A 27,816-nucleotide genomic window follows, 5' to 3' on the forward strand; every position below is an offset into this window, starting at 1 on the left:
TTCGTGAACGTCAATGAACATGAGAAGAAGAGAAACATGTTGAAGCTTGAATGCGTATGTAATTTCCATTGTATTAATCTTTTCGGTGCAGCAGGTACTCGCCGGCATATTCATTATAAATTTGAAATTGTCAACTAAATCGCGATAATTGGCAATTATTGTATCAAAAGGATTAAAATAACAACTGTTTTTTAAAATATTTAATTGCGTTAAATGCTGAATATATCCAGTAATTGTAAAATACATAATATTCATGTCTGCATTTTTTTTTTACAATTAAGGGCAAAGTTCGGTTAAAAAAATGAATCGACGATTAAAATTATCAAGGTGGCCAATAGGCATGAAAATATTCATTCATAGATATGCGGATGTTTGGTTTTGGCTGCCCTAGTAATTTTAATCATCGGTTCATCTAACTAGATTTGGTGAAATTGGCCCTCGTATCCGGTTCTTTATATTCTTTCGACTGTTTCGATATATCGAGAATCGTCAAGTTCGATAGATCGCAGTGAATGTCGAGACGCGTCGCGGCAATCGCGGAGTCGTGTCTATATCGCTGTGTTTCTCGTGAAAAAAGTTTGCCGCGCAAAAAGTTATCGCGAGTGTTTCTCTCTATGAAGTGTCGGACATAACGCGTTAAATATCACGTGCAATCTGTATTGTGTGACTTGGATAATTCGCTTCTTTATATCCGGAGGATGTCGGGGACTTCGGGACGCATCGTAGCGCGTTAAATGTAAGATACGATATTCAGAAATATCATCCGCATTGTCGTTATTATTGTCGTTATTATTAGCATATAAAAACATTTTCGTGTAATAAATTTAATTAGTTTTCTGTTTCCTTGTTTCAGATAAAAGATGTCCCCAACGGAAATTTGTGCGGTGATACTGATTTAGATGCATTTTTCGGACGTAACGCGTTAAATATCACGTGCAATCCGTATTGTGTGACTTGGATAATTCGCTTCTTTATATCCGGAGGATGTCGGATCTTCGGGACGCGGTGTAGCGCGTAAAATGTAAGATACGATATTCATCCGCATTATCATATTATTATTGTCGTTATTATTAACATATAGAAACATTTTCGTGTAATAAATTTAATTAGTTTTCTGTTTCCTTGTTTCAGATAAAATATGTCCCCAACGGAAATGTGTGCGGTGGTATTGATTTAGATGCATTTGTGCATTGTGATGCAAAGATGCAGGCGAGGAGATTATTTGTCGGAATACCCGACAAATAACGCTACCTCGCGGGATGCTGCGAAATCTTGGCCGCGCGTGAACGGAGCAATGGCGTAGGCGGTGATCCATGTGATAAATTAATTTTTATTACTTCGTGGGTGGCGGCTCTTTCTATTGGTCGCTGATCGGGTACCTCCTACTTCGCACAATGCATCGGGACCCTCTCCAGCTTTATTCTGCGCAACGACGGTGATAGAACGGCGCACCATTTGTCTCCTCTTAAGACGAAGCAAAACTCAACGAGGGAACCAATCGCGATATTGCAACGCAGATTGGGAATTGCATGCGACCGGCTGGGATATTCACGCGAAGGTGTATTACACAGGTATTTCTCTCCCCGAACCGGTGAGTCACGCATGATTAAATTTATTTATGCGATTGTACGAAAATTTACGATCAATCGGAGCATTAACGATATTTAACGTAATAAAACTGTAAGAAGAATAGAAAAGCAAGCCGTAATCGCGAAAACTCGTTAATGATAATAATTATTAATATAGTTAATAATTGTGTAGATGATTATTATAAAATACTATTCAAACGAATAGTCTGTGAGTCAATGAGAGAATCAGATAAATGCATTATTAATTTACATTAATGAGCGTGACAGTCAAATGCATCTGGAAAATAATAAAAAAATATTTTCGTAAGAAAGTGTGACAAACCATACGTTCGAATTATACGCACTTTCCACCCACGTATAAAGTCATTGACATTATCACGCATTGAAATCAACAAGCGACCCGCGTCTCATATGTTCATATTTTCTTTCACATGTGTCTTCTTATTAATAACTTATAATTAAGTTATTAATTATAAATAATTATTATACAAATCTCCCTAAGATATCTGATCTGATATAAGATCATTTTATGCAATAATTCTCTTCTAAATATTACATATTAATTTAACGTTAACTTGTGTTAGCTTATATTAAAACAATATATAAAAAAGCAACAAAATCTGTTGTGTTAAGAAAAGAATTGCATTCAATTTTTATAACAGGCGTCGCTTTGACGTTAGCAAATATACAATATAATTCATATTTTTAGATCTGCATTTATAAATTTGAAAGTATTGCAGAAGGTATAAAAAATTTTAGAAAGATTGACTTATAACGATCTTTCGTAACTGTATTTGTACGATCATAGCGCGAACATTTGCAGTTTCAAGTTGCTGTAATCTCGATTGCGTTTACTCAAAGCCGCACCTGTGGTAGCCGGCTGTGTAGTAGGCCGTGCGGAAAAAAGATGCACAAGCAATAAAGTACCCTAGTATACGATGTGGTAGTGCTTTCTTCGATTACGTTTACGAGGTGGCTGACTGCTAAAGTTACGCGAATCACCGTTAAACGTTGCACCGCGCGCTATGTTTTACAGCGTCAATGCAATTCCTGCATCTAACTTTACTCCCCTTTGACTTAATCTAGGCTTTGTCCAATTATTTTGCTGCGAAAAACTCGCACGATAAATAAATGTCCAATTTTATCTGAAATTTATAGTATTCTTGCGAGATTGATGAATAAAAAAAATTGGAAACATAATTAGTCACGAATTGACGAGGTAACTCTTAACATCTCAAGATAATACACAGAGAGAATTTTCTTTTAGAATTTACCCTGAAAATCATGATAATCGTGGGACAATATAATATGAAAAGAATTTTATGAGAATTTCTCTGATTAATTTCTTTCCATATCATATTGTCCCACGATTACCATGATTTTCAAGATAAATTCTAAGAGAAAATTCTCTCAGTGTATTGATATATCAATATAGCATGATTACAGAATCAATATAGTTTAAATTCCAATTAAAAAAGTAATCCATTAAAAAGTGAAATCTTCTAAACGAATATACACGAATCTACAAGAAATTAAAATTTAATCACATCTTTAAATGTAGTTTGTGTGAAAGCTTTTTCTACTTAAAACCAAATTATATCCTATAGTTATTTTTTCATCGTAATTTATGACTTACTTTAAGAATATTTGGAGAATTATACATCGCGTGATTATAATCTCATTTATGATTATCTATTTCTTGATTATCATTGAATATTATCATATCAATGAGAAATTAATAGGACATTAATGGAATTCATAATTATTTTACTGTAGATTTCACTTTGTTTTCCAATAAATCATCACTTTGAAAGATATCAATTTAATGATACTATCTCAATATGTATATATTATAAATTCGTCTCACGATTTATTTGATTTGAAACTTCGGTATATCCGTGTTGTCTTTAATCGCCGGAGTTTCTTAATTTTTATATACGAAATTCCCCTAATATTCGCGACAGCGCGCAACGAATCATGTTTTTATGCGGTTAAAAAATTGAGCGATTCTACGATTTTTCACCGGAATCGCGGCATTTTGGAGCAAAATAGAATTCTCTGTCGCGAATCTGCATAAGATACCGCTGGTTCGTGCAAAAGAAGGGCTGTGTATGGGATTGGAGGAAGAGAGGGAAGCGCGCATACGTGTGTCGTCTCTTCGGTCGCGAGAGAATCGCGGCTCCTCGCGAGAGGATCAGGTTGTAACTGGATGGTGGTGAAGAGAGACGAACGCAAGGCGGATAGACGGCGCGAGACAAAGTACGAAACGAACAGCTGGAATGACGAAGAGAGGAACGAGCGAGAGAGAAACAGCTGTACCGTGTTGCCTCCACCAGGTTCAGAGACGGATGCTGGATGCTGCGTCCGAGAAATAAAGTGGGGAGAAAAAGAAAGAGAGGGGAGGGAGAGAGAGATGAGTAGAAGAGAAGCAAAAGCGAGAGGCACAGCAGGAAGGAGATGAGCATGAGAGAGATGAGGTCGGCATGGTGCGACGGAGACGGCGAGCCCGCAAGAAGGCCGCGGTAGTCTTTCTCAGCTGGCCAGGTGAGATAAGGATGAGACGGACAAACGGATTGACGAAGGTGCCTAAGGTAGGGGATACTGGGGGATACTCAGTCTGGCGGCCACGTGCTACACGAGCGCACGCCCCGAGCCGGCCGGCGGTCCAGCCAGCCATCCACGACGCCGTCCTCTTCTTCTTCGTCCCCGTATCATCCCGCGCGTTTCCTCCCATCCGTCCAGTTTATTCGTCTCTTTTTTTTTCTGTTAAACTTGTGACGCGTGGAAATCGTCGAAAAGTCGCGCGACGTAGTTTCGAGCGCGAGCGAGCACGCGATCGGTGTGATTCTCCAGCGTATGTTCTCTCAAAGATTCAATATAGCACAGTGATCCCCCGAAAAAAGATTCGATAGACATTCGATTTTTGTGATATCGGTCGGTGATCTCTCTGCGCGAGACGATATCTTTGTACTATGATCCTTTCCGACAGATGATCGCAATTTTTCTCTGTCGGAGGATATCTTCTCCACGCGAGTGTAACATCCATTTTTGGAGTAGTGACGCTACCACCGTTTAATAATATAGTGTATAGATGAAGAACGTGCGTGTCGATGTGTGTTTTGCATGCTGAGAAAGAGCAAACGACTGATAATAATGCGTATTGTCGCGGCGGACTGACGCGCTTACAGGCGCGATAGTGTCAAAAACTGACTCGACGGAGGATTTACATTCGGAAGTGTGTGCGTTTTGAGAAGAAGAGGATTTAAAACGGAAATATCAGTGGAGAATTTTGAACAGGTATGTATCGCATACATATTTTTCACATTCACACAGACACACACACAGTTGTAAATTTACGAGTGTCGGAGTTATAGGCAGCCTTAAGAAAAAAAATCTTTTATCCTTTCTCAGAATTCTTTTATTCTTTTCTCAGAAAAGAATCATGTCTTATATAAAATTCATCAAAATTATTCCTATGCCTCAAATATATTTATTCTCACATTTTTTTATTCTTGATGGAGCAAAATGAAAAATCTTATGTGAAAGATTTATATATCTTATTATATGTGAATTATTTTCCATCTAATAATAATATATTTCTGGAGAAACAGATAATTGCAATTTCTCATTGTGCAGATCTATGATTAAGACTCTTGTCTGTTCACAATATTACTATAATATATTTGCTAACGATTATATAAAAGCAATAGTAATGCAAAATTTTTTTATTCTTTTATTCATCCATATTTTTTGTTTAAATTTTTTAATACTTTTAAACGAGATGCCGCCTTTCCCGCAATTTTCAAATGTTGAAAGCAAACATAATAACTTATTGCTAAAACTCGATAGCTCTTTCCTTATTTGCGTATTACGTTAGTTTATCTCAGTCGATTATTCGATACGCGATTAAATTTTCACTAACATTCGATATAATCCCGCCGGCAAAGATTTTAGGCGTGCCAAGCAAAATTAATCAAACTTATCTCTCCACTCAATTATTTATAACTATAACATAATTTTCTGGCATAATGTGAACGCTGGATCTTTCGTTTTTTTCACATTTATCGAACAGCAGTTGAGAATCGTGACGTTACCCTCTCATAACAAGTTTCAAACATATAGTGTCATAGCGCGATCTCTCTTATTCGAGTCATTTTAATAAATAACGTAACAATATCTCTCGTGAGAAAGACCTTTCACTATGCTATACGTGGAGGTGCTCGATTAATCCCTTGTAACGAAATCGAGTTACGTTTGCGTAACAAGTGTCAGAAATTAACAGTAATTTAGCTCGATACTTTAGACTTGAAACTTTTAAAGCGGAAACCTGCGCTATATGCGCGAGGTGTATAATTAGAGATTTACAATGTATCGGCATGCTGTATTTGACCTGAAATTCGCAAATGGAAATCGATTGATGTAATCTCGGGATTAATAATGTCCGCGTTCGCGAACAATTCGGCAGCCGGTGCCGTTACACGAAAAATCTATTCGGACGGTTATGATTAATTTGTCACGACTTAGAGAGAGGAGAGGGTGCGCAACAATTTCAACTGTCTGCAGCCGATGATATCCATGTGACGTGCCGCTCACAACCGGTTCATTAAAGGTGCAGTCCGCTCGTCACTCATTGACTGCCACGGTTTGGCAGCGATCGAGATGTTAGCGCGCCCGCCCGAAAAGGAGAACAGAAGTAAAAAAAAAAAAAAGAAGAAAAAGAAAGACGCTCGTACATATATTATACATACACGGATGATGCTTTTAAGGCGAGTGTGTTTCACCTTTCAATCATTATTATTGCGAAGACGAGTTAGAGGCAGCCGATCGCGATCATCGCGCGTATCTGTCGAAAGTGAGAAAAAATATTGCCGGACAATCGAATTATTAATATATATCGAGATAGAGAGGAGTGGCTTTCGCAAGGTGAGAGGAATCGATAGAAGAGACGAGAAGAATTAGCAATGACGAAATCAACGGCGGAAGGCTATTTGAAAAATCGTTATCGCGAAAATAAATAAGCACGTGTGTGTTTCGTTAGTCATTTCAATAAATTGCCCGGCAAACTTTCGCGGGGATTGATATATTGGATATCACGGCCGTTTCGTAGATAAAATATTTCGGAGGTTCGAAAAGGTCGGATTTTTTTCTCGTATCGGAGAATTCAAGCCGATAATTAATTCAAGACTCTCGATTCCGATCGAAGGAACTTTGGATCCGAGATGGAATGCGGTTAATGCTTTAATGCGACGCGATCGAAACATTATTGTTCTTAAGCGTCAAATGTCAAATCTCGCGTCGTTCGTTGTCACGGCGAATAAATTATTGCGACGACGATTTAATTTAACTACCTACGCACGTGGTACCATTATTTCTCGCGACAGCTAATTACACTTGAATACCCTAATTATTTCACAAATTAAGCTCGCACAATCGATATTACGATCCGCGGGGTTCATAATGAAACTATTCGCGTAGTCATTTATTAAGCGAGACGAACGCGCCGTGTTCGCCTTATTCTTGTTGTATAAGAATAAGAAACGCGAATCTCCTTCTCTCGATTCTTCAAGGACCGAGGATCTCCGACGTCGCGATCCGCGTAAATACCGAGACGTGGAATCCTTACGTCGCGTAATGACAGCTGAAACATATCGGCGATGACGGTGCGCTGATAATAGTTTTAAGAGCGAACGCGGCGTCCTTCGGCATCGGCTAATGAAATATACGCTCGTTAGACGCAGCTCGAAAAACGCAAATAGGAAAAACCCTGATTACATCGATGGCCAGTCGTCATTTGTCGTCGTAACTTCGGGGAACGTGTGTTCATCACGTGCGTTACAATTGCGATACCGCGCGCGTTAATCCGTGAAAACAAGGATTTATCGAAGAGCATGGCGGAGATATTCAGGTGGAACCGGTCTTCCGCGGCTCTTAATTAATTTGTCATTAGTCGGCGAAGAGAGATGGCGCGCAATAAAATTTATCGGTGGCCGCGGCATCATCGCGATCTCTTCTTTTTGTCGCGAAGACGGCCGATTACGTCGATTTTAATATTACATACGTCTTTGCGAAAGCAAAATGCTCTCGTGTTCCTTAAAAATGATCATTTGCGACGATTTTTCGATTGCCGCGCGAATAAGAATCGTATCGTTTTTATTTCGGATAATAATTATTCTTAGAGATCACGTAGAGTGTAATTCTGCGTTATAAACTATAAAAATGAGTTATATAATTAGGAAAATTTCTCGTTGGTTAAGTATCAATGAATATTGATGGCATCTTAGATACAAAATATTTTGTGGAGATATTTATTTTAAATAGAATTAGAATAACAGCGATGTTATAATAGTCGCACTTGCTATGAATTACTATTAGAATATAAAAAGCATTTTTATTGTTTCGGATATATTATTACAGTTCACATCTTGGCCTCTCTAAATTATTATTAATCGACAATTAAAGAGTTCTAGTGAATAAAACTTTATTAATTATGGATTTTAAGTTTGCTTTTGCCGATATTCATTTCGAATTAAATGTACCAGTTCTCCTTGATTCACGCTGCTCCACAACTCTCCAATATTGTAACGTGTTACAACTTGAGCATTAGTATAATCATGACACTATAAATTCGTGGCATTTAACGCAATCAAATCTGCTTCAATTATAATTCATGAATGTTTAAAATCTATAATCTCTGTTGCTATAGATTCGCGCATATAACGTGATCATGTTGCAAGTATGTATAATACATGATCGAGTAGATTAACTCGCTGCGGCACCAATTACTGCGTTCTTAATCGTGGCTTTGCGATTGGCTAACTAAGAAAATCTCGGTATCCTCAATTAACATTTACTTTCAAATCGCATCTCGAAACTAGTCTACTTCTCTAAGCTCTACAGATCGTTATTCTATACGTCATTCTTCGCACTAATTATATGCAGATGAGATTTATTTTTCAAATTATTTTATAATTCGTACGAATATTGATTTCCTCATATTTACAACATTCGCAGTTCCGTTTTGAGTTTGCTTCGAGCCAACGTGAGTTTATCCTCGATAAATTGAAATTAAATCTCAGTAATCGCATAACACACGCATACACACACATGCACAGAAGCGTATACACGTTTACACACGTCTGTTAAATTCCCACATGGTGCGCAGGGCGAAAATTAATACGTGGCAGCCTCTGTAATTAGCTCTCGTATTTATGCGTCTCTCGCAGGGCGGGCTGCGTTAACATGGTAATGGCGTTACATCGTTGTAAACACGACATGTTATCTCGAGCGATACATACCTGAGGGGCCTCGCGTCCGCCGATCGCGATTTCGGGAAGAGGACTGCGTTCACTCGCTCTTTCATGCTCTGCAACCCACCGCTCGTATTCTGAAATAATTATTATATGCCTCGGTCATTTATTAATCCTAAAAATGTCGCCTTAATAGTAGGAGATATCGGTTAGTATATTTTTCTTACAATTAGTGTTTCCGTTGCGGAAAGACGGTATCTATGTGTGCTCGACACACATATCTTGCCTTATGCAGGTCTTATTAGTGAATGAATCACCGAATTCAAACGAGAATATTATAATTGTGTATTTATAATATATAACGAGATAAAAAAATATTCAAAGTCTCGTCAATTAGAGAGTAATTATTAATTCTGACACACACAACAGTTAGAAGTTATTGATTTTTCTCAAAAATTATTTGCGTTTTTTTTTTTATCAGGCTGGAAATTATGCGTCGCGTGTACGTTTCGCAGTGACAAACGCGACGATACGAAAAGAGTGCGCAAAATGTTGGTTCGCTACGTCAAACGACAAGACGGCAGGTCGAGTTACAGGCCAAGACGGCTGACACCGAGGGATTAAAGCACGTCGAATGGATGTGGGCGATTTATCGGGCTCGGCAGGATTGATAGGGAGCGGATCCATCTCGGTTGCGACGGGTGTTGGTATTATCGCCAACACGACATCCGCCACCCCAGAGTGGTGGACGCCTACGTCGACAATCACCTCGGCAGCGGCCAACACCGACGTGGTGAGTTTCCTTCTTTTTTTATATATAAATGAATATATATTTGTTGAATTATTAGCAAAAATTCGTTTCCCATATTCCCTTCATATGAAAAATCGATCAAAAAGAAACATTGTATAAATAAAAAATAATTTTTTACATAAATTATAATTTAATTATTTAAAATAATATTTTTTTGTTAAGTAATATATTTATAATATTATTTGGGGAAACGGTGAAAAATTATCATTTTTGCGTATATGTAATAAATACTTGTATAGGTATATTAATAGCAGAATTAATCGTCTCAGACAAGAGAAATTCGTATGTCATATGGCATTTAAATTACGATTTTTTTTATTATTCAAATATGGTATTTCTGTGACATTTAATATTTAATCACGGGGTCTTGCGATTCAATTAAATTACGGTGTCTCGCGAACTGATCGGATTGAAAACACGTATCGCGCGAATTTCCTCTCGTCGTTCGCGCTCGACAGTTGATTGGTATTTACATAGGTCGTATTATCTTTGCTAAATTGCACCAGGTCGCCTGGTGAATAACGGAATTTAGAGATGGAAACTCTGAAAAAAAAAGAAGAGAAGCGTGTCACTCGTATAAAAAAACCACACATTACGCTATCTCCGCTCGTTATTGAATGTCGTTTGTGGCGACGCTTAATGAGACGATTCTTGCGCGTGGGACGTGGGTGGGCGATGGAAAGGATTCATACCGATGTGTAACGATGTAGATTATCCGTAAATCGTGCGAGAAGCAGCACGACCGCGGGAGCAACGCATTATTTAGCTAGCATCGTCCATGTGTGGTGGTCTGTGGCCGCGGGGATTAGAACCGAGGTGACATAGCCGCGTCATCTGTTGGACGTTTAACCTTTTTTGCCTCCTACCTCGGCTTACACACGTCGAGTGCTCCACGCCATCATTTCCGCGAGAAATCATCAGCCCGTACCCGTGCATAAGTTCCTAGATTAATGAGATCGAAAGTCGTTTTCGAATACCTCGCGCGTCGCTGTAGGTGCCGTTTATTATAGCGTTCACGAAGATCGGCAGAAATACGTTTCGTCTGTGTGATATTTACGTATAAAGGCCTTTTGAATGAATATTTTACACCCCGTACACAAAAAACGAACGTTTGCCTTCTCATACCCGCGCGATATTACACAGTGCATGCGTTTACTGATATATTTTACGCGATAATATACGTCTCGGTAATATACCTACTATCGAAGTATCCCACAATTTATAGGTAATCGTGTGGAAATCCTATCATATATGCATAACCGTTTTGTAATCAAACCGATTCCGTACGCAATAAACACGTGGTGCCTAAATCCGATCGATTCATTCGATGCATAAACTCGCAAATCGCGCGTTTATTTCGCATTATATATATATAGACGAAGTGCCATTAAATGAGATATCTCTCATCTACGGAGCGAGCATGTATTATAAGATGTTAACTGCGCATATAAAAAATATATTTATAAAAATCATTGCTCGTAAAGTAATCGACGTCCTGTCTCTGACCGAAAAAAAATTCGAGCACGTTCGAATCGCGGATCGAGAGCGCGTTGATCGATCTCCCCCGGATTATTCTCGCTCGTAATTTGCGCGCGATCAATTTCTCGTCGCGTTACGAAAGAGCCGTCCGGTTAACTTAGTTCACCCTTTTCGTGTGGGAATCGGAGCCCGCGCGAATCACACATCCTCGCTCTCTTTGCTCGCGTCCAGCACATACGCTCACGCGCTACATCTATATACGCAGCGGTCCTCTCATCTCCGCGTCGCCTTTCTCGCAACGTCTCGCGCATCTGAAGAAGAAGCGGAGCTGTGCAATCCGGTAATGACTGGCTAACTAGGTTTTAATAGGAACGCGGTTTCTCGCAGTGAAACCCTCCCTCCTTTCTCTCTCTCGCCGATCCTTGCGCGAACATGGCAAGAAAAGGTCCTTTTTTTTTCTCCCGCGCGACGTCACCGTCGAGGATCCTCTACACGGAGCAGATGTGCGCGCGCTGATTGCCGATTGCGGATCGCACAATTTCACGAGAGACCATAATCGAGAGTTTTAAGAGATTGAATCCGGAGATACGTTCGATATTCTATTTTATATTGCAATCAATTGGGACAAAAATCAGGAAAATAAATCCTTTTTTTGATAAACAAATTATTTTCAATTTTGAATTTAATGATGCAAGAATGTTTAAATAACAAAAAAAAGCAAGTTGAGAATAATATAAATAGCCACTACTTGACATATACGTATAAAATGATAACTGTGATAAAATGGTAGCGCGTTGTGATAATGTTTTAAAAAATACTGTGACATTAGAGAGATCTTTCTGCAATTTGTTTTATGATATGTAACGTCGCATAACAAACAGTGCTTTACAAACGTCTCATAGTCCTTTTTACAACTTAATATAATATTTGTTGATAAGCATTTGATAAATTTTATGACTCTTTAATTAATATTCAAGAATTTTAGTAATTAATTGGTACTCAAGTAAGTTGATGTCTTATTGTCAAACGTAATTAATCATATTTAAACAGTAATGAAAAGAGAATACAATGCATTAATATTAAAAGAAAAAATTGAGTTAATCTTGAGTAAACCTTCAGCATATACATATTTAAAAAAATAATTTTCACGTTCCTTTTCAATTACGATTTCATAATAGTGCTTTGTACTGAAATAAGAAGATCCAACATATATCATGGCCATCCCTATCACAGGGATCCTCGTTGTTACGCGTTGATCTCGCGTTTCGAGAGCGTGCATTAGACCGAGATCGAGAATCCTTTCGTGATTGGCAGACATTGTACGGAAATCAGGCGCGATCGTCGGGCACATTCTGAACGTTCTCGGATCCCGAGCGTAACCACATATCGCATCTTTTTGTTGCAGATGAATCAGCTCTGCAGAGTTTGCGGAGAGCCGGCCGCGGGTTTTCACTTCGGGGCCTTCACGTGCGAAGGCTGCAAGGTCAGTATCTTCGCACCGCCATTCTTCCACGGCTATTCATCCGCGTCGTTATTCTCTGTGCAATAAAATGAAGAAAAAAAAAAGGAAGGGACGACTCGCGATTATTACATTTCTCGCGCGACACGAGATACTTAGGTCTGAAAAAAATTACGTAAATCGCATAGAATCACACCGAGAATAAAGAATAATAGTGCAGATGCGATTGTCTTTGGAAATTAGACTCTTGCGTCGACGACAGTTCCCGGTGCTAAAAAATCAGTCACCCCTTCCCTCTCCTTCCTGGTAATTTACCGTTAAATTAAAAGTCGTTACGCGTCGAAACAGCTTTGTTCGAAGGTTTAATTATGTCTCGCGAGCGCGCTTGGTTCCATCATAGCTTGCAAACTTTCTGACAGCTAAATTTAACTTTTCATTGATAAATAGCTAAACTTTTTTTTTTATTATTATTTCGATACACGATGCGTAATCCGAGCGAAAGTGCAAATCGTTAATCGACTGCCATTCATCAACATGCGCATCTTTCGCTTTCTGTTACACAGTCCTTCTTCGGACGCACCTATAACAATCTGGGCAGCATATCCGAATGCAAGAACGGCGGCGTCTGCGTGATCAACAAGAAGAATCGTACCGCCTGCAAGGCGTGTCGCTTACGGAAGTGTCTGATGGTGGGCATGTCTAAATCCGGCTCACGTTACGGCCGGCGCTCCAATTGGTTCAAGATACACTGCCTGCTGCAGGAGCAGTCTCACCAGGCGCAAAACCGCCTGATTAAAGATCCCAAGTCCGCGTACGAGAAGGCTTTCGGCTCGTTGGACGCCGCGAATAACAACAACAATAATAACAACACCGAAAACGTGAGTAACACCAGTGCCAGCAGCATCGTCGGAATTGTCACCACGGCGACCACTACGGCAAACAGTTACCATCACCATTTGCACCACCATCATCACCCGGACCGGTTGCCCAAGAGGGAGGACGGCGCGCTCAGGCCGCCGGATATGCCGGTACAATTGAGATCGCCGGAAATCCCACCGAGGCCTAGCCAGGACGCGATTTTGAGGCCTGGTGATCTACCGAGGGCTTCGCACGAGATGCTCAGGCCTGAGGTCTCGAGGTTTCCCATGTGGCGAGGTCCGCCGTTGTTCCATCCGGCTCTCACACACATGCAACTGCTGAACACGCCGTTCTTTCCCTTCCAGCAAGCACGCTTCATGGTACCTTACATGAATCAAATAAGCCCACCGCAGATGGTGGCTAGTTTGTCGACCTCGTCCAGCGAGAACATCAGTCCACGTTCGACCCCGTCGCCGACGAAGAGAAATGAGGAAAATCAAGAATGTCGCGAGATCGACCGCGACGCCGGCCAACGAGATCGATGTCTGAGGAGAGGATCGACAGAGATCGCATATGACAAGAGCCTGGCGTTTCTGCGATCTCTCGGACCGGAGCAGGAAGAGCCGATGGACCTCAGCATGAAGGACACGCAGACGGATGTGCTTGAAATGGATGCTGGTAGTATGGAAGAGGAAGAAGAGGAGAAGTCGAGCGACAGCGAGGACAACGAGCTTCTGCAGGATACCGGACCGCCCCTGGATCTTACACGGAAGACATGACCTCGGATATCAGACGGTGCTCAATAGGTGCTCAATAGAAATTTGCTCCGATCGCGAAGAATTGTCGTCGATGTCGATGTCGGAGTACGCGAGGGCAACGCGAAAAAAAAAAATAATGACGCAATGCAGCACCAATAATGCTGATAAAGAAACGGAAATTCTGGTAGATCGAAGCTTGCCGGCGAAAGGGAAGAAATAAACTCTTAAAGGAAGAAACAAAGGCGGGTGGGAAAATAACGAAGAAGACGAAGAAGGTAAAGAAAGGTAAGGTGAGGTGAGGTGAGGTGAAGAGAATGGAGAAGAACGTGCGAGGTGCGGAGGGAGAGTGAGAGAAGGTACAGTTACATCGTAATAACGCGGCGAGCGAGAAGCACGGCCAAGTGTCAAAGGTGCCTTGGCACAAGAAACGAGAAGACGATCTACGGGGTGGGGAAGAAAAGTAGCCGAATACGATTACGTTGGAATGACAGGGAAAAGCAGGAGGAGGAGGAGGGAGAGAGCGCGGTCGGCCTACATGCCATGATGGAGAACAAGAAGTTGGTGCCGCGCGTAGCCAGCCGGCATAAACGGCTTTATGATCGGTGATCGCCCGATCGATGAAAATTGCTCAAGCCGCTCGGTATTAGTCCCTTTTGCCCAGCCGTATATCCCGGCGGCAGGTGCACGTTGACGGAGCACGAGTCGAGGACGAGGCTTGTGACACGTCCTCTCTCTCTACGTCGGGGAAACGGACGATTGTGCCTTACAAGCGATGCCTTCTTTAAAAGCGCGATAAAAAAAACGGTGTTAGTTTAACGTTAAACGCGATATATATATATATATATATATATATATAAAACTGTTCGCTGTGTATAGTGTGACGACACGCTCGGCGATGGCCAGTGAGTGCTTCATGCGTGTTATTGCGCCTATGAATCGATCGTTCGGCAGTGTTCGAGGCCCAAACTTTGCTGTTCGATTCGCACACGCGCTTGTTCGCCAAAAAAATTTGACGAAATGAGTTCGATGCGATAAATTGAACAAGATTGTTTCGGGCACCGAATAGAGAGATTGTGATTCTACGCGTGAATTTCAAGTACTCTTAACTTATATTTTTGGAAAGTCTCTGTTTTTTTTTTTTTTTTTTTTTTCGAATAAACACAAGCGCGATAGAGCTATTCCGAAAAACGCCTTGATCGTGCCTATCGTCCGCGACGAGATCGCGGTTTTGCGCTCAAGTACAAAAAAGAAAAAAAATCAAGAGATGTATAGAGAAGATGCGGCAGCCACGACGTCGGGCATCGTTTAAATGTCCGAGAGTCGAGAGTGTGCGACGTGAAATAAAGAATATTATATATACCTAATGTAACGCTGTTCATTAAATCCCTTCACACATCTCATCGATCTTCCATCTTTCACGAGGGTACGTATATACCGTTCCAAACTCGAGATGGTATTCGATTACTTTCGCCTCGCGCATGTCTTTCAACATTTCTCAGTTTTGCGCCGCTATATACGAAAGCGCGCGTTATAATATTATTACACATGCGCGCGTAAACGCGCATTATCGTACATGCAATGTTATTTATCTAGCAATAAATTTGTCCGTCTACTACGCGAAAAAAAAAAACTATCTTCCCGATAGTTTCACGCCGATGCGACGCCGATGCGGGGAAGAATGATTCCCGTCTCTCGAGGACGTCGAAAACGCTTGACAATAAATTTTCTTAAAAGTTCAGCAATAAACACGCGAGTATATCGATCGTAAGGTTTTCTCCTCCTAAGGTCGTTTGACCGGGTCACCCGGAGTTCCTCATTCCGCGCGCGAGAAAAGCTTCTTCGGAGAAGAAGACGGCCGCGAAAACGCGCCGTCTGATGATCGACGTACTAGGAAGTGCGCGTTTCTTGTGCGCGGAAGTTTTATTGCTAATTAAGTTACACTCTTGGAAAAAATCAAGGCGGGTTTTCCGTCACCGCGCAATATCTGGTCCCGATAATTTATGAATATTTGCGTCGCCATGGGAGGATCCGTGCTGAATCTTCTCCGGAGAGATCACACGACTGGAATTCACGTTTCGCGACATAGAGATTTGTCTTACTAGGAAAGTTTTCACCCGTGTGTTAGACCGCTTCTGTCTCTATGGCCTCTTTTATGAGTATGCTAACGCATTCTTGACCGACGTGCTATTATTAGCGATTTCATGATGACACTATAACTTATGGTATATCTTGAATGCGTCTCATTGAAGAGTATGAATATGTTGATTACGCAAATATCGTTTCGAAATTATATTAGTTTCTTTTTCAGCGAAAATACGCTACTCCGAACAAACATTGAACATTTCGAATTTCAGCAAACTGTATTGAGAGAACAGCAGTATATTAATATATCTATTTAAAATTTATGCATGGTCTCCAACTTCGCGAGTACTTGCAAGGATGTTTCGAAGTTATAGTTACTAGGACGTAATATGTCTGGTAACAGGGATTGTGCAACGCGCGAGACGTGCAAGTTCGCAAAATCGTGTAAAGTTTGCCGCGCGCGAATCCCGACACGAGTTCTCTGTCAATATTCTCTCAGGAACAAAATGGCCTTCCCTCTCAAATAACGCTTCGTACATATTGCGAGCATGTTTTCGCATATATTTAACGAAAGAGCAGAGGATTTATGTCTCTCGTCGCGCAGGATAATTAGTACCCGAATTCATGAATTGCTTAACGTGATTTTCGAAGGCATATACGTGGATAATTTCCAACGTCGTATTTCAACATGTTTCTGCATTGCATCGTAGATATAATAATTTTAAATTACTTTGCAAAAAAACATTTATTAAATTTCTAAATATTTCATACAAAAGCACACTTTTGACAGATGCACTATTCTCTAAATATAATATGTATATCATCCGAATGCTTACGCTTCGGCTAATAATAAATTGTACAATATGAGAGAGAGAAATTGCTTTTAATTTAAATATATTATATATATAAGAGCATTTTTATTTTCTCAATCATAGGCATTTAATTCGGCCCTTTAATCTGCCGACATTTTTATATTATTATACGTGATATTAAATAATACAATAATTCCCATGACACAATCATTATCATTATGCACTTAATTACGCCGGATACAAGAGAGATTACGAGTTATAGTTAGCACAGGATTCTCTCGTAACGCGAGAGCGAATTATATCGGATTTGTCGACGAAGATTTCAATATGATAATAATTATGCTGTATGAAAATTATGTTTCCGGTTTTCGATCCTTTTGCAAAACTTTCCCAATGGCGACCGCACATTCGCGAATAACGTTCGCTAGTGGTATGCACGCATCTTATCTGACGAGAGGTGTTCATCTGCATGCACCTGCGTGCGTGTGTTCACGCGACACTCTCACACTCGTAATGCCGCGACAGTAAAATACCGAGTCGGTCCGCTTATTGACTTAGGTGGGACAAGAGAGGCCACTCGATGTCCATCGCGCGGGCATTTCCTGTCGGACTCGATTCAGGCATTCCGAGGGGCGGGCTTTGGCATAAGAAAATGTATGACGATGCATAATATATCTCGCGCACGTGGCTATTTGAAATTCCGTATCGACGCACGATTTCCGATACCTGAGCATTCTTCATTTCAACGTAAATTGCATATATTATACTCTTCTTGTTTAATATTTCTAAGAATTATAATCAAAATAGTGAGACAATTAAAAAGAATTAAAATAGACAAGATTACAAGATTACAGGAAAAACAGTAGGGCGAGGGAAATATATATTTTTATATGGTTTAAAATTTTCTCCATCTTTCTCAATGTACATTTAACGAGTTTAAGATAATAATAAAAAATAAAAGAAAAAAATAACTACGCGGACGTTACAGGTGATAAAGTAATGCGTACATCATATGTTGAATGGATGATCAAAATTTGTCAAGATATTCAAGGCGTATCTCAAGAAGAGATTTAGAAAAATACAGACGTTCGATCGGTTTAATACTTTATATCGAATAGGATGCAAAGTGCACATATAAATCATTAATCACATTTATCGAACTGATGTTGTCGAAGAATTCGATCGTTTAATCATCTTGACACCTTGACGCCGAACGTGATACTCAAGGATATCCGTTATTCAATCGTCCTTAAAGTCGTGTTAATTCCTGTCTTAACTTTTTTATAAATTGTTGATTCTTTTCATGTTGGATCATGCACTATTATTATTCTATTCATACATATTTTTTATACACTTTTCTTGCTGATATTGATCGTTTTTAAAAATGCCTTTATTATACGCGTTGAAAAGACGTTTTTGCTTTATTAAATATAATAGCTTACTATAATATAATAATGCATTCAACGCAAAGATCAACGTTAACGTCATAATTTTTATTTCCGCGTGTAATACATATTATATCTCGAAATTTACGCTCCCTGTATGTAAATTCCGCGTCTCAGTTTTCGTTGAATATATAACAATTTTTTATGCCATATATCATGTAAATCGTACACGTTTTTGTGATGCATTATTTATTCGCTGCTGATGCGCTCAACGATATTATAAATTATCTATCCATCTATCTATTAATTTATTTTCGTACGAGATACCTCTGTCTTTCCGCGTTAATGAAATAAAGCCGCAATTTAATTAGCTTTGACGGCTCGTATTTTAGAGCGTACCGGTACATTTTACGTGTCTTGAAAAATTTAAACCCATTTTTATATAACCCTTGTTCTTCTCTCTTCCGCCATACCAGTTCGGTACATTTTTTGTCGCGCGAATTCTTTTTACCGTTTTATTACCGCGAGGACGACGGATCGTCGTCGCGATTCTGTCGGATTGTCTCTTCCCATTCGCACCTGCTCGAGTAATCAGGGTGTTACTAGCGTGTCAAAAAAAAAAAATAGACCCTGTCTCGAGGTCACGTATCATGCCATGTTGCCGGACAACTAAAAATCGCGACCACGTCATCGCGCGATCATTCGGAAAAAAGAGACGCATCTGATTTTTTTTTTATGGCCGCCACTCGAGAACCGTTCGATCTCCGCGAGAAGTCTCTCAGATTACGAGCATATAATGGCGTGTGTTTGTCCATTGCCGAGCGTTCTCTTTTTTTTTTCCCTCTTTCGTCTCGCGTCTCCTAGATGGGTTACGTAAAATCTCGACGAGGAAACTGTACGACAGGATCGTCTCATCCGTCTTGTCATAAATTAATAAAGTTCTTTTTTTCTTTCTTCCTTCGAGAGAACGAAAAAAAAGAGCGAGAAACCGAAAAACGCGGTAACCGGAAAGGAACGACAGACAGACAGACACAGTGGGAGAGAAGGCAGGGGGAGAAAGGGACGAAGCGATGAAGGAGAGAGCCCGGAAGAGAAGGACCGGTTGCTTGTTCATTGACGGCGCCGAAGGCCCTCGCTCGTGAATGGTGGTGGACACTCGCGAGCCAAGAATAGGATCTTCTCTCGGCGGTCTCGAATTTTTCTGCGTCGCGCTCATGAACTCGCGCCACGGTCGTGTCACGTCACCTCTTCCCGTCCTTCCTTCTCTTTCCTCCCTCCCTACTCTGGACGTGGTTGTAGTTCGCGACGCTGATTAATGCGCGGATGCTGAGGACAATCTTGATCGAGTCCGGCGAGCAATCAACTTCGCCGCTCGCCTTGATTTCCGGCAGTGCCGTCAACTGCGTCCAACAATTGCGATTGTTTCTGGTATGATTCCTCTGAAGGCTCTTTCTAATCGCTTCCTCTTCACATTTATTCGAAATAATTTGTTGAAATTATGATTGATACAATCATACAGATTAAACCTTTATCGAGATTAAAGTACTCGCAAGCGTGAGATCTCAATTTTTAAACGATGACAATGCCTTCTTTCAGATTTATTTGGAAAGACAATAATTTGACAAAATGCAATGTTTACGAATAATCTTTAATACCTATCACGATAAATTTGGCCAGAAATATATTTTTATTTCGTTACCGAATTAGCACGATCGGTTGAATTAATATTCGACCTTGCGAAATTCTGAGTAGATTTTTATTCGTTCTTCTTTTTATGGCCGAGCGATCGGTCGTTGAAGAATATATAGTAACATTGATTGATGATCGTTGTGGAAGCGTTAGAAAACTGTCTGCTTTGATTTGCGACTGATGTTCACCAATTGTTATTTATATTCGAGAGGATGGCCAAGGTACTTCGCATCTATTTAGAAGCTATATAGATCATTTCTCGACGGAGACGACGGACTAATGTTATACGGCATAACTCTTTATAGCGGAAGAGTCACAATGAACGACAAATAATTTTTAAGCCATAAACAATAATCGAGCCGCGTTCTAGTATATCCGGGTCGTGTATGCTAGATAGGAGATTGTCGGAGGGCAAGAAGGCCGACGATGAAAAAAGAAGAAGTAAACGCGGGTCGTGGCGATACACACTAAGGTCGACAGATGCGCGGCACGAGTGTAAGAGGGGCCATTACGCGTGAGGTAAAGAGGTTTACTACACCTGTGGCCTGTAGGCTTGGCTAGGCACGCGTGAGGGAGAAAGAGAGAAAGCTGACCACGAGAGGAGACGGAAGAGAGTTTGTGTAGAGGCAAGAAGAACGTAGAGGCGCGTTTAAAGTTGACAATCCAGGGTCACTGAGCAAAGCTCAGTCCGTGCTTCTTCCGATTGGCCGTTGGGAAATTCATAATACGTTTTTCATAGATGTCGGAGAGCTTGGGCTCTCTCCGGGGGTATAGGGTCGAAAGTCGAGTCGACGGCGAGTCAAGACGAGTCGAGTCGAGCCGAGTCCGGTCGAGTCTCGAGCGTTTCACCGGACGTTTACGAGCGTTTGACCCTAAGTGTACGGTGGGAGCGCGGGAAGTAGAGGAGGCGGAAAAGAGTGGACGATGGAGAGAAAGGGAGAAGTCGCTCTCTTGCGCGGCCCCGCTAATTGGGTACGTTGCACACGCATCGTCGTAAGAGGATCTTTGAGTGGACGTAAACCCAATATCGCCGCCGTGTATGAGAAAGGGATGCATATGCGACGAGATGCGCTGCGCCTTTAATGGGCGATTCGGTGTGACGCACCGATGGTTTGTCGTCGATCGCGGATGTTGCCGCCACTCTAAGGCTCCTGGAGACGGAGCGTCGCCTGGCCTCGGCCTCGATGTAATAAACAATTTCTCTACGAACGAATTATCGCGATCAAATAATCGATAAGAGATTACCGCTAGAGATATTTATAATGAGCATCGGTCTTTTTATTTATTTAGTATCGGTATAATAATTTTAATACTATCGAAAACAGTAATCACACAAAGCTTCGGTGATCTTTATATAATATGCATCGCTTGTTACGTAAAATCGACAACCTTTTAATCAAATTCGAAAAATTTATCTGTCTGATTAATTCGTGAGCAAAAACTTTTCAAATTAATACAGTCAAGTCGAATTTATTTTTGGAAAATGCGAGTTCTTAAGGTCAATTCTAAAAATATTATTTTTATTGAGAAAAAAAGGAGAGAAAACTAGATTCACTTTATAAATTTTCCATAAATCTTGGATTTAAATAATGATGTGTATGTGACAAATTTTGCTTGTAAAACACGAAAGTTACCAAGTCATTAATCAATTGCAAAAAGTAAATTGTAATTCCATTGATTTCACGTGTAAAAATTTGTGGAAAGTGTTTAACCGGTAAAACGTGATAGTACATGCATATATATCGTCCTGACTATCGAATTTAAGTTAGAGTAAAGTAATAAAAAAATAATTGCACAATTTACATAAATTAAAATATTCAAAGAATTAAAAAATTTTTTTTAATTCTTTCAAATTTTTTAACATTCGCGAAATATATATAAAATATTTTTTTACAGATTTGTAGATAGTTGTAGATTTCTGGGGCAGTTAACAAAAATGGCTCATCAAGATTTCGCTTGGCCCTTCCCTAAAGGGAATTTTTGCGACACGCCTGTAGGCGTTTAAAAATGAGATTGGGAATCACGCTATCGTTTCGCATAAAATTATCATCGGTCCTTCGATCGACCGGCCATCGAGCGTTAAAACATCGCGGATAAGAAACACGTTGAACCGGCAATAATTATAATGCACTCGAAATTTGATCGTCCGTAACATTTAGGCGCAGTTAATAAAGACTAGTCAACTGGTTTCGCCAAAAATACTGATAAACCTATTATTCATCGTTCAAAATGTGATTCTATATCTTGCGATTTGGACGAAAGAATTAACGGTTATTATGGTGGCAATATTCACATTTCGCCAAATTTTATTGGCGAGATTTGCATGCTTTAGCATAAGGTCCTGAGGCAAATAGCCCTGAGGCACATTTATATGTATATCGAAACTAAAATCATTGAATCGCATATGTATGTGTGCGAATTGTGCATATGCGTTGCCCGAATTATATAGTTGAAGACGATCGTTTTGTTTGCTAAATTTCGGTCACATTTCATGAAATGTTTCATTCAACGCGATCGAATATTCTGCGTGAACAGGAACAGCGAAATAATCGAATATAATAGCATAAATGAGAGAAGTTTAATCGATTGCGATGAAGCCTATGACAAATAAAAATGGAAATATATTGATATAAATCTATATATCCTTTTTGTTTTTTTCTATTTATTATTATTTGAAGAGATTTTTTGTAATTCTCTGAGAGATTAAAAATATTTTTGCAAAAGATATAGTTAAATCATCTATGGATATTTTACACTTATAAATACTCGCTATTCCTGAATCCATTTTTATAGCATTAAGCAATTTTGCCAATTAAATCAATTTATTAAAGAATATTTCGTACAATCCGAATATGATTACAGCAATTCGTGTTAACATATAACATAGATTTAGATGTAAATGTAACGATTTATTCTCTCTCTTATTCAAATTTCTACTCTTCTGAATTCACTAATTTTCTCAACTTATATTTGTAACAGAATTTGATTCAAATGAATATTTATAAATATCTCACATACACATACAGTACGCGACAAATCATTCAAATTCGTTCGTATAATTTTTTTACTTTTGATCGTAATTTACTTAATTTATCAAAGCAATTTTATGATTAATAAAATAAAATACTTTTCTGAGTTAGCAAACTTTTTATTTTATAATAAAATTAATGAAATCGATTGGCATTTATTGATTACTATTTTTATTGAATATATTTTATATTATATATTTTTATTAATTGATAATATTTTTTTATCCTTGTATTAATTTCTCTCTCTCTCTCTTTCATTTAAAAAGTTTAAATCTAAAATTTAAATGTTAAATAATCTATCTAGTTATGTAAGTATATTTTTCTTACAAAAAATATATGTTAATTATCTACCTCTCTCCCTTGTAATTAATTTATATAATTATATACATATATAATTATTATATTTAACATTGACAGGCAGAAACAAACTGATCCCAATTATGCGAAAGTCTCGAGGAATTCCATAAGACTCGTAATCGATCACGACATATAGAGAGTCATTCAAGACTCGGAGCTTATATATCTTCTTGCCTGATTTTTCTTTTTGGCATTAGTAACGTGTTTAATGAGACGCGCTCGATCGCGTCATCGAAAGTTTCACGATCGAAAGTTATTGCGTAGGTGCGGGTACTGCTTTCGAGAAGATGTGCGTTCGCGCAACTATTAATAAAACGCCGTATCTACGATAAGAAACATCCATGATGATCAAGAAATATTTTATCTGTCGAAATCCATGCGCGTGTTTCGCTCGTGCGTGAGGCATGAAAAAGGAGGACGTCTCCGTAAGAAAAGATGCAAATGTCATTAGTGCGTGGGACGCTAAAAAATTAATGCGAGGTACTTTCATGTTGCCATTTTTTATGGTTCGCTATAATTAAGAGAATACGTTTCCGCATAAACGAAAATGCTAATGCCACTTTCTTTCAGTCAATCGGTTCTTTCGATGTCACATCGAGTCTAAAGAGATGCTATTATTTAACTGAATTTTTTGGACAATTCACACACGAGTATTAAAAATTGCGCGTTTAACATTTAAAATCCCCTTCGAACCAGAGAAAGTTAAACCGGTTATTTTAAAGGCTGATTTAAAGAAAAATAATTTAATTAAGAAATAATACATACATACATATTTTATAAATTAATTTCACAGGTTTTTTTATGTACATACATTTATATATATATACGTGTATGTGTCAGTATTAATGGGGAATAGTCTAAACTAAAATAGATAGCTACAACTTTGAGCCAAGAGGGAGTCGCGGCGGTTCGATTTCGAAAAGTCGCCGCAGCGAATTCTCACCCGCGAAACGCGACCATTAATAAGGCGACACGTCCAGGACCCCGGTGCACGATAAGGACCCTCCGCGTACCGCGATGCGCTGCCGTTAAGGCTCGCACGGCGGGAATGCCGTATGGCGCGTCCTTTCGCGTGGACTAAGGTAACTTATTCTCTGTCTTTGTGGGCGCCCTTTTTGCGCGTTCGCCCGCGGGATAGGGTTAAGTGGGTGCGACCCCAGGACGCTAAATAATATCGAGCTGTACCCCATCTACCGAGCGCGCCATTTTGAAATATTATACCGGACGCTTTATTATTCGCGTGCGCGAGAGAGTTCGTCCCCCCGGCGACGCCGGATTTATAGATGTGCGCAGAAGTAGGGCCCCTGTGAGTAATATCATAAACTCCGCGGTACCAAAAAGCTGCAGGAAAATGGTGCCCGGTATCTTCCGGAATTTCAATCTCGCGTTCACGTGAAAGTAAAAAATAACCATCCAACAGATGATGTTGGAATACCTTACAAAATATATGTGTGTGTATATTATATAAACAGTTTAATAATTAAGAAATGATTTTTTCAACATACCACGGTTTAGTATATTTAAAATGTTATAAATGAACTTGTTATAATACTTTCTGTTCAATGAAATATTTTATGTCACATTTCTACAAATACAAGAGAAAGTTATAATATAATAAATCACATGCTAATTTATCCAGTAATGCATTTAATATAAACGGATGCTTGAAAACAAATATTATAAGCGAAAAAATCTGCCGAATCATAAATACATCATATTACTCCACCCGTAGATGCGCCCCATGCACCTGTGATGAGAATCCTCTCTCCTTCTCTCCCTTAATAATGTGCTGCCGCATTATTACGCACTTTCGGATTCTTCCTTCTTTGTTGGGAATCTGTCGGCCACAAGCATGACACTTTCCCCTCTCGTTAGCTTCCCTCTCGGCTTCGGGAATTAACGTGCGCGTAAATCAAAATTCGCGTCGCGGCGTACGTCGAATATTTCACGGGTTAACTGTCTTACCGCCTTTGCGGTCGGTAGCGGCGCTTACGGTCGATAGCGATAAAACTCCAACAACGGCCGTGTTAACCCCTTCGAGATAGGGATTTTATTTATCTTTTCGTGAAGAATTTTAATTACGCGTGTAAGTCTTAAAGACGCTTCAAAAGGTAAAGTGCGGCGCAGGAATACTTTTCTCCCTCGCGATTCCTCTGGATTCTGTCCTATACTCGTTAACAAGACTTTAATTAGATGCATAAATTATAAAGATGTATCTCTCACTGTATATATTACTTTTCCATGCGAGAAGACAGAAGCTTCAAAACGAATATTGAAATCTTAAATTAGCTAATCAGTTTCTCCTACAATCATTGAAGGTGGAGAGATTCCTCTCCATTGGACAAATACACTGGTACTTCATAACCATCTGTATTTACCATTTCCATTCGATTTTTTTTTTTCCTAATCGGAGAAGGCTAATCGTCTGTACTTCTAGTGAGCATTTCGCTTCTTTATTGGACAGATGTATTTTTATAGCCTTTGGGGTTTTGTTACATCCACGACGGCGACACACGTCAGTCGCGGACGTGACGAGAAAAGATCTGTCCTGGAACTTAAGCGTACGTATATAGCCTACGTCCAGCGTGGCTATAAAACAACACCGATGGACGCGTAACCTTGGAGCTTGAGATCCTCGTCCACCGAACAGAATTCGAGAGCAAATATGGGCGCGATCCGGCGACCGTTTTCGACATCGCGAAGAGGACACGAGAAGCACTCCGCATTCATTCCGCTCCGCTCCGCGACCCCCCTCGCCACTCTCTCTCTCTCGTTCGGCAATATGTACCTTCTCGAGATTGACATTTGAATTTCAATGAGCCGCGCAGCCGAGGAGATGCCCGGCACTTCTCGCCACTCGAGGCGGCGGGGAGGAATATAACCGACGCGACTGAACGTGGATTTCGGACGTGAAAACGGGAATTAGTGGTAATTTTGACGATTCCGTGGAAACCGGCGTGTTTACCCGGCTGGATGGCGAACAATGTCGCCACTTGGGACGGTGTTAATCGTGCTAAACGGCGAGCCAGACATATCTTTGGGTTTTCTATCCGAGATTTCGTAGTTTTATTCAAAGAATTCAAAGTAAATAACCTAGTATATTCGTTGTTATTTAGTCTGCATAAAATTTCTGTAACCATACGAACGTGTCATCTGGATCAGTGAAAATATTATATGAAAAAAAAGAAAAAAAAAAAAATTATACGACTTTTATATAAAAGCCATAAATTTTATAAAAATTTTAAAGTATCTTTTTCCTCTTTGTAGTACCCTGAAAAGAATAATTTGCGATCTGTAAAACGTATATAATACACAACACGGAGTAATCGCGGAGGCACGCGTTCAGGCATCAGATTGCCAAAGGTGCCAGGTCTTTTTAAACGCTCGGGTTTATTTTCCTCTGTCGAGATTCTCGCAATTTCGCGGCCGGACGTTCCGAACGCGGTGACGTGAAATCTCGCGAGCGAGTAAACGACAAACCCCGGATTACAGTGCTTACATATGTTTACTTAAATGGCAGGCAATTAGAAAGACGGTAATGAAAGTGCCAGTCGAATTGCACGTTTCGCCTCTTCACCAATAAAGAGCGTGCTTTACGGCGCACGTTGAACCAAGGAACTCAGGTCCCTCTCACCTAAATTTCCCGCGGTCAACATTAAATTCGTGCCCTTGCTCGCTCGTCTCTCCCAATCGAATACACATATCCCCCTCCGATTAACTGGATATTTATTAATTAGGGATAATTGCCGGAATTTACGATATCGTCGGGCTTCACAAGTACCGGAACGATTCGAGAATTCGCCACCGCCTTCTCCGATGCAGAATTTACGATTTAAAGGTGTTTTAATAAGTCAATCATTCATATCGACAAATTTTTAATATTTAATCGATAGACGGATTAAGCAAGAAACGTCTATCTATTCTATCAAACAATAGCGCTTTCCTCTTGCATGTGGAGATATGCGTTTCCGGAATTTATGGAAACGACCGGACGATATCGTATGCTAACAGATTCGACAGGCGAATACTCCTCCGATCTCTGCGTCAACGATCGATCGCCTGATTTGTTTCCCGGTCGGAACCGCCGTGGAGTTCGCTAGTCGTAAGTCTTTGCCGCGATAAAATCGATTCTGAAAAGCTCCCGCGTCCCGATAGGTCTCGAAGTTCGCGCTGCACTCGCGTCGTTATCGTGAATTGAGTCCCGTGGGCGCATAAGCAGCCCCGGTACACCTGTAAGTCCTCTCTTTCATTTCTCTTTCTC

General features: G+C 40.0%; 2 protein-coding genes and 1 long non-coding RNA gene across 4 annotated transcripts in view; 2 read left to right on the top strand and 1 right to left on the bottom strand.

Moving 5' to 3' along the window:
* Tgs1 (Trimethylguanosine synthase 1) overlaps positions 1-27,816 on the bottom strand; it is a 78,279-nt gene that overhangs the window by 6,835 nt on the left and 43,628 nt on the right. For both annotated transcript variants that reach the window (XM_083048570.1, XM_083048568.1), the window contains exon 3: positions 8,885-8,973. The gene's annotated coding sequence lies outside the window, so the exon portion shown is untranslated. The remainder of the gene's footprint in view (positions 1-8,884; positions 8,974-27,816) is intronic.
* Positions 580-27,816, top strand: part of LOC145942086 (uncharacterized) — a 70,743-nt gene continuing 43,506 nt past the window's right edge. Inside the window, exons 1-3 of the long non-coding RNA XR_014426305.1 lie at positions 580-736; positions 854-1,021; positions 1,132-1,571. This is a non-coding gene — a long non-coding RNA (uncharacterized LOC145942086). The remainder of the gene's footprint in view (positions 737-853; positions 1,022-1,131; positions 1,572-27,816) is intronic.
* Positions 3,566-15,349, top strand: LOC145942081 (uncharacterized). The gene is made up of 4 exons (XM_083048572.1): positions 3,566-4,886; positions 9,318-9,629; positions 12,532-12,609; positions 13,149-15,349. Exons 2-4 carry the CDS (start codon positions 9,471-9,473, stop codon positions 14,220-14,222), a joined length of 1,311 nt encoding a protein of 436 aa, XP_082904698.1. The 5' UTR covers positions 3,566-4,886; positions 9,318-9,470; the 3' UTR covers positions 14,223-15,349.

Source organism: Prenolepis imparis, unplaced genomic scaffold (assembly GCF_030444845.1).
Source record: "Prenolepis imparis isolate NDT839.2.m4 unplaced genomic scaffold, iyPreImpa1.0 SCAF_10, whole genome shotgun sequence".
Lineage (NCBI taxonomy): Eukaryota > Metazoa > Arthropoda > Insecta > Hymenoptera > Formicidae > Prenolepis > Prenolepis imparis.

What these genes read in the sequence shown, in the direction of transcription:
- LOC145942081 (XM_083048572.1), top strand. Translation starts at nt 9,471, where the DNA reads ATGGATGTGGGCGATTTATCGGGCTCGGCAGGATTGATAGGGAGCGGA. An exon ending in CAGCGGCCAACACCGACGTG is followed by an intron (nt 9,630 to 12,531) that starts GTGAGTTTCCTT and finishes TTTTTGTTGCAG; the next exon opens with ATGAATCAGCTCTGCAGAGT. An exon ending in TCACGTGCGAAGGCTGCAAG is followed by an intron (nt 12,610 to 13,148) that starts GTCAGTATCTTC and finishes TCTGTTACACAG; the next exon opens with TCCTTCTTCGGACGCACCTA.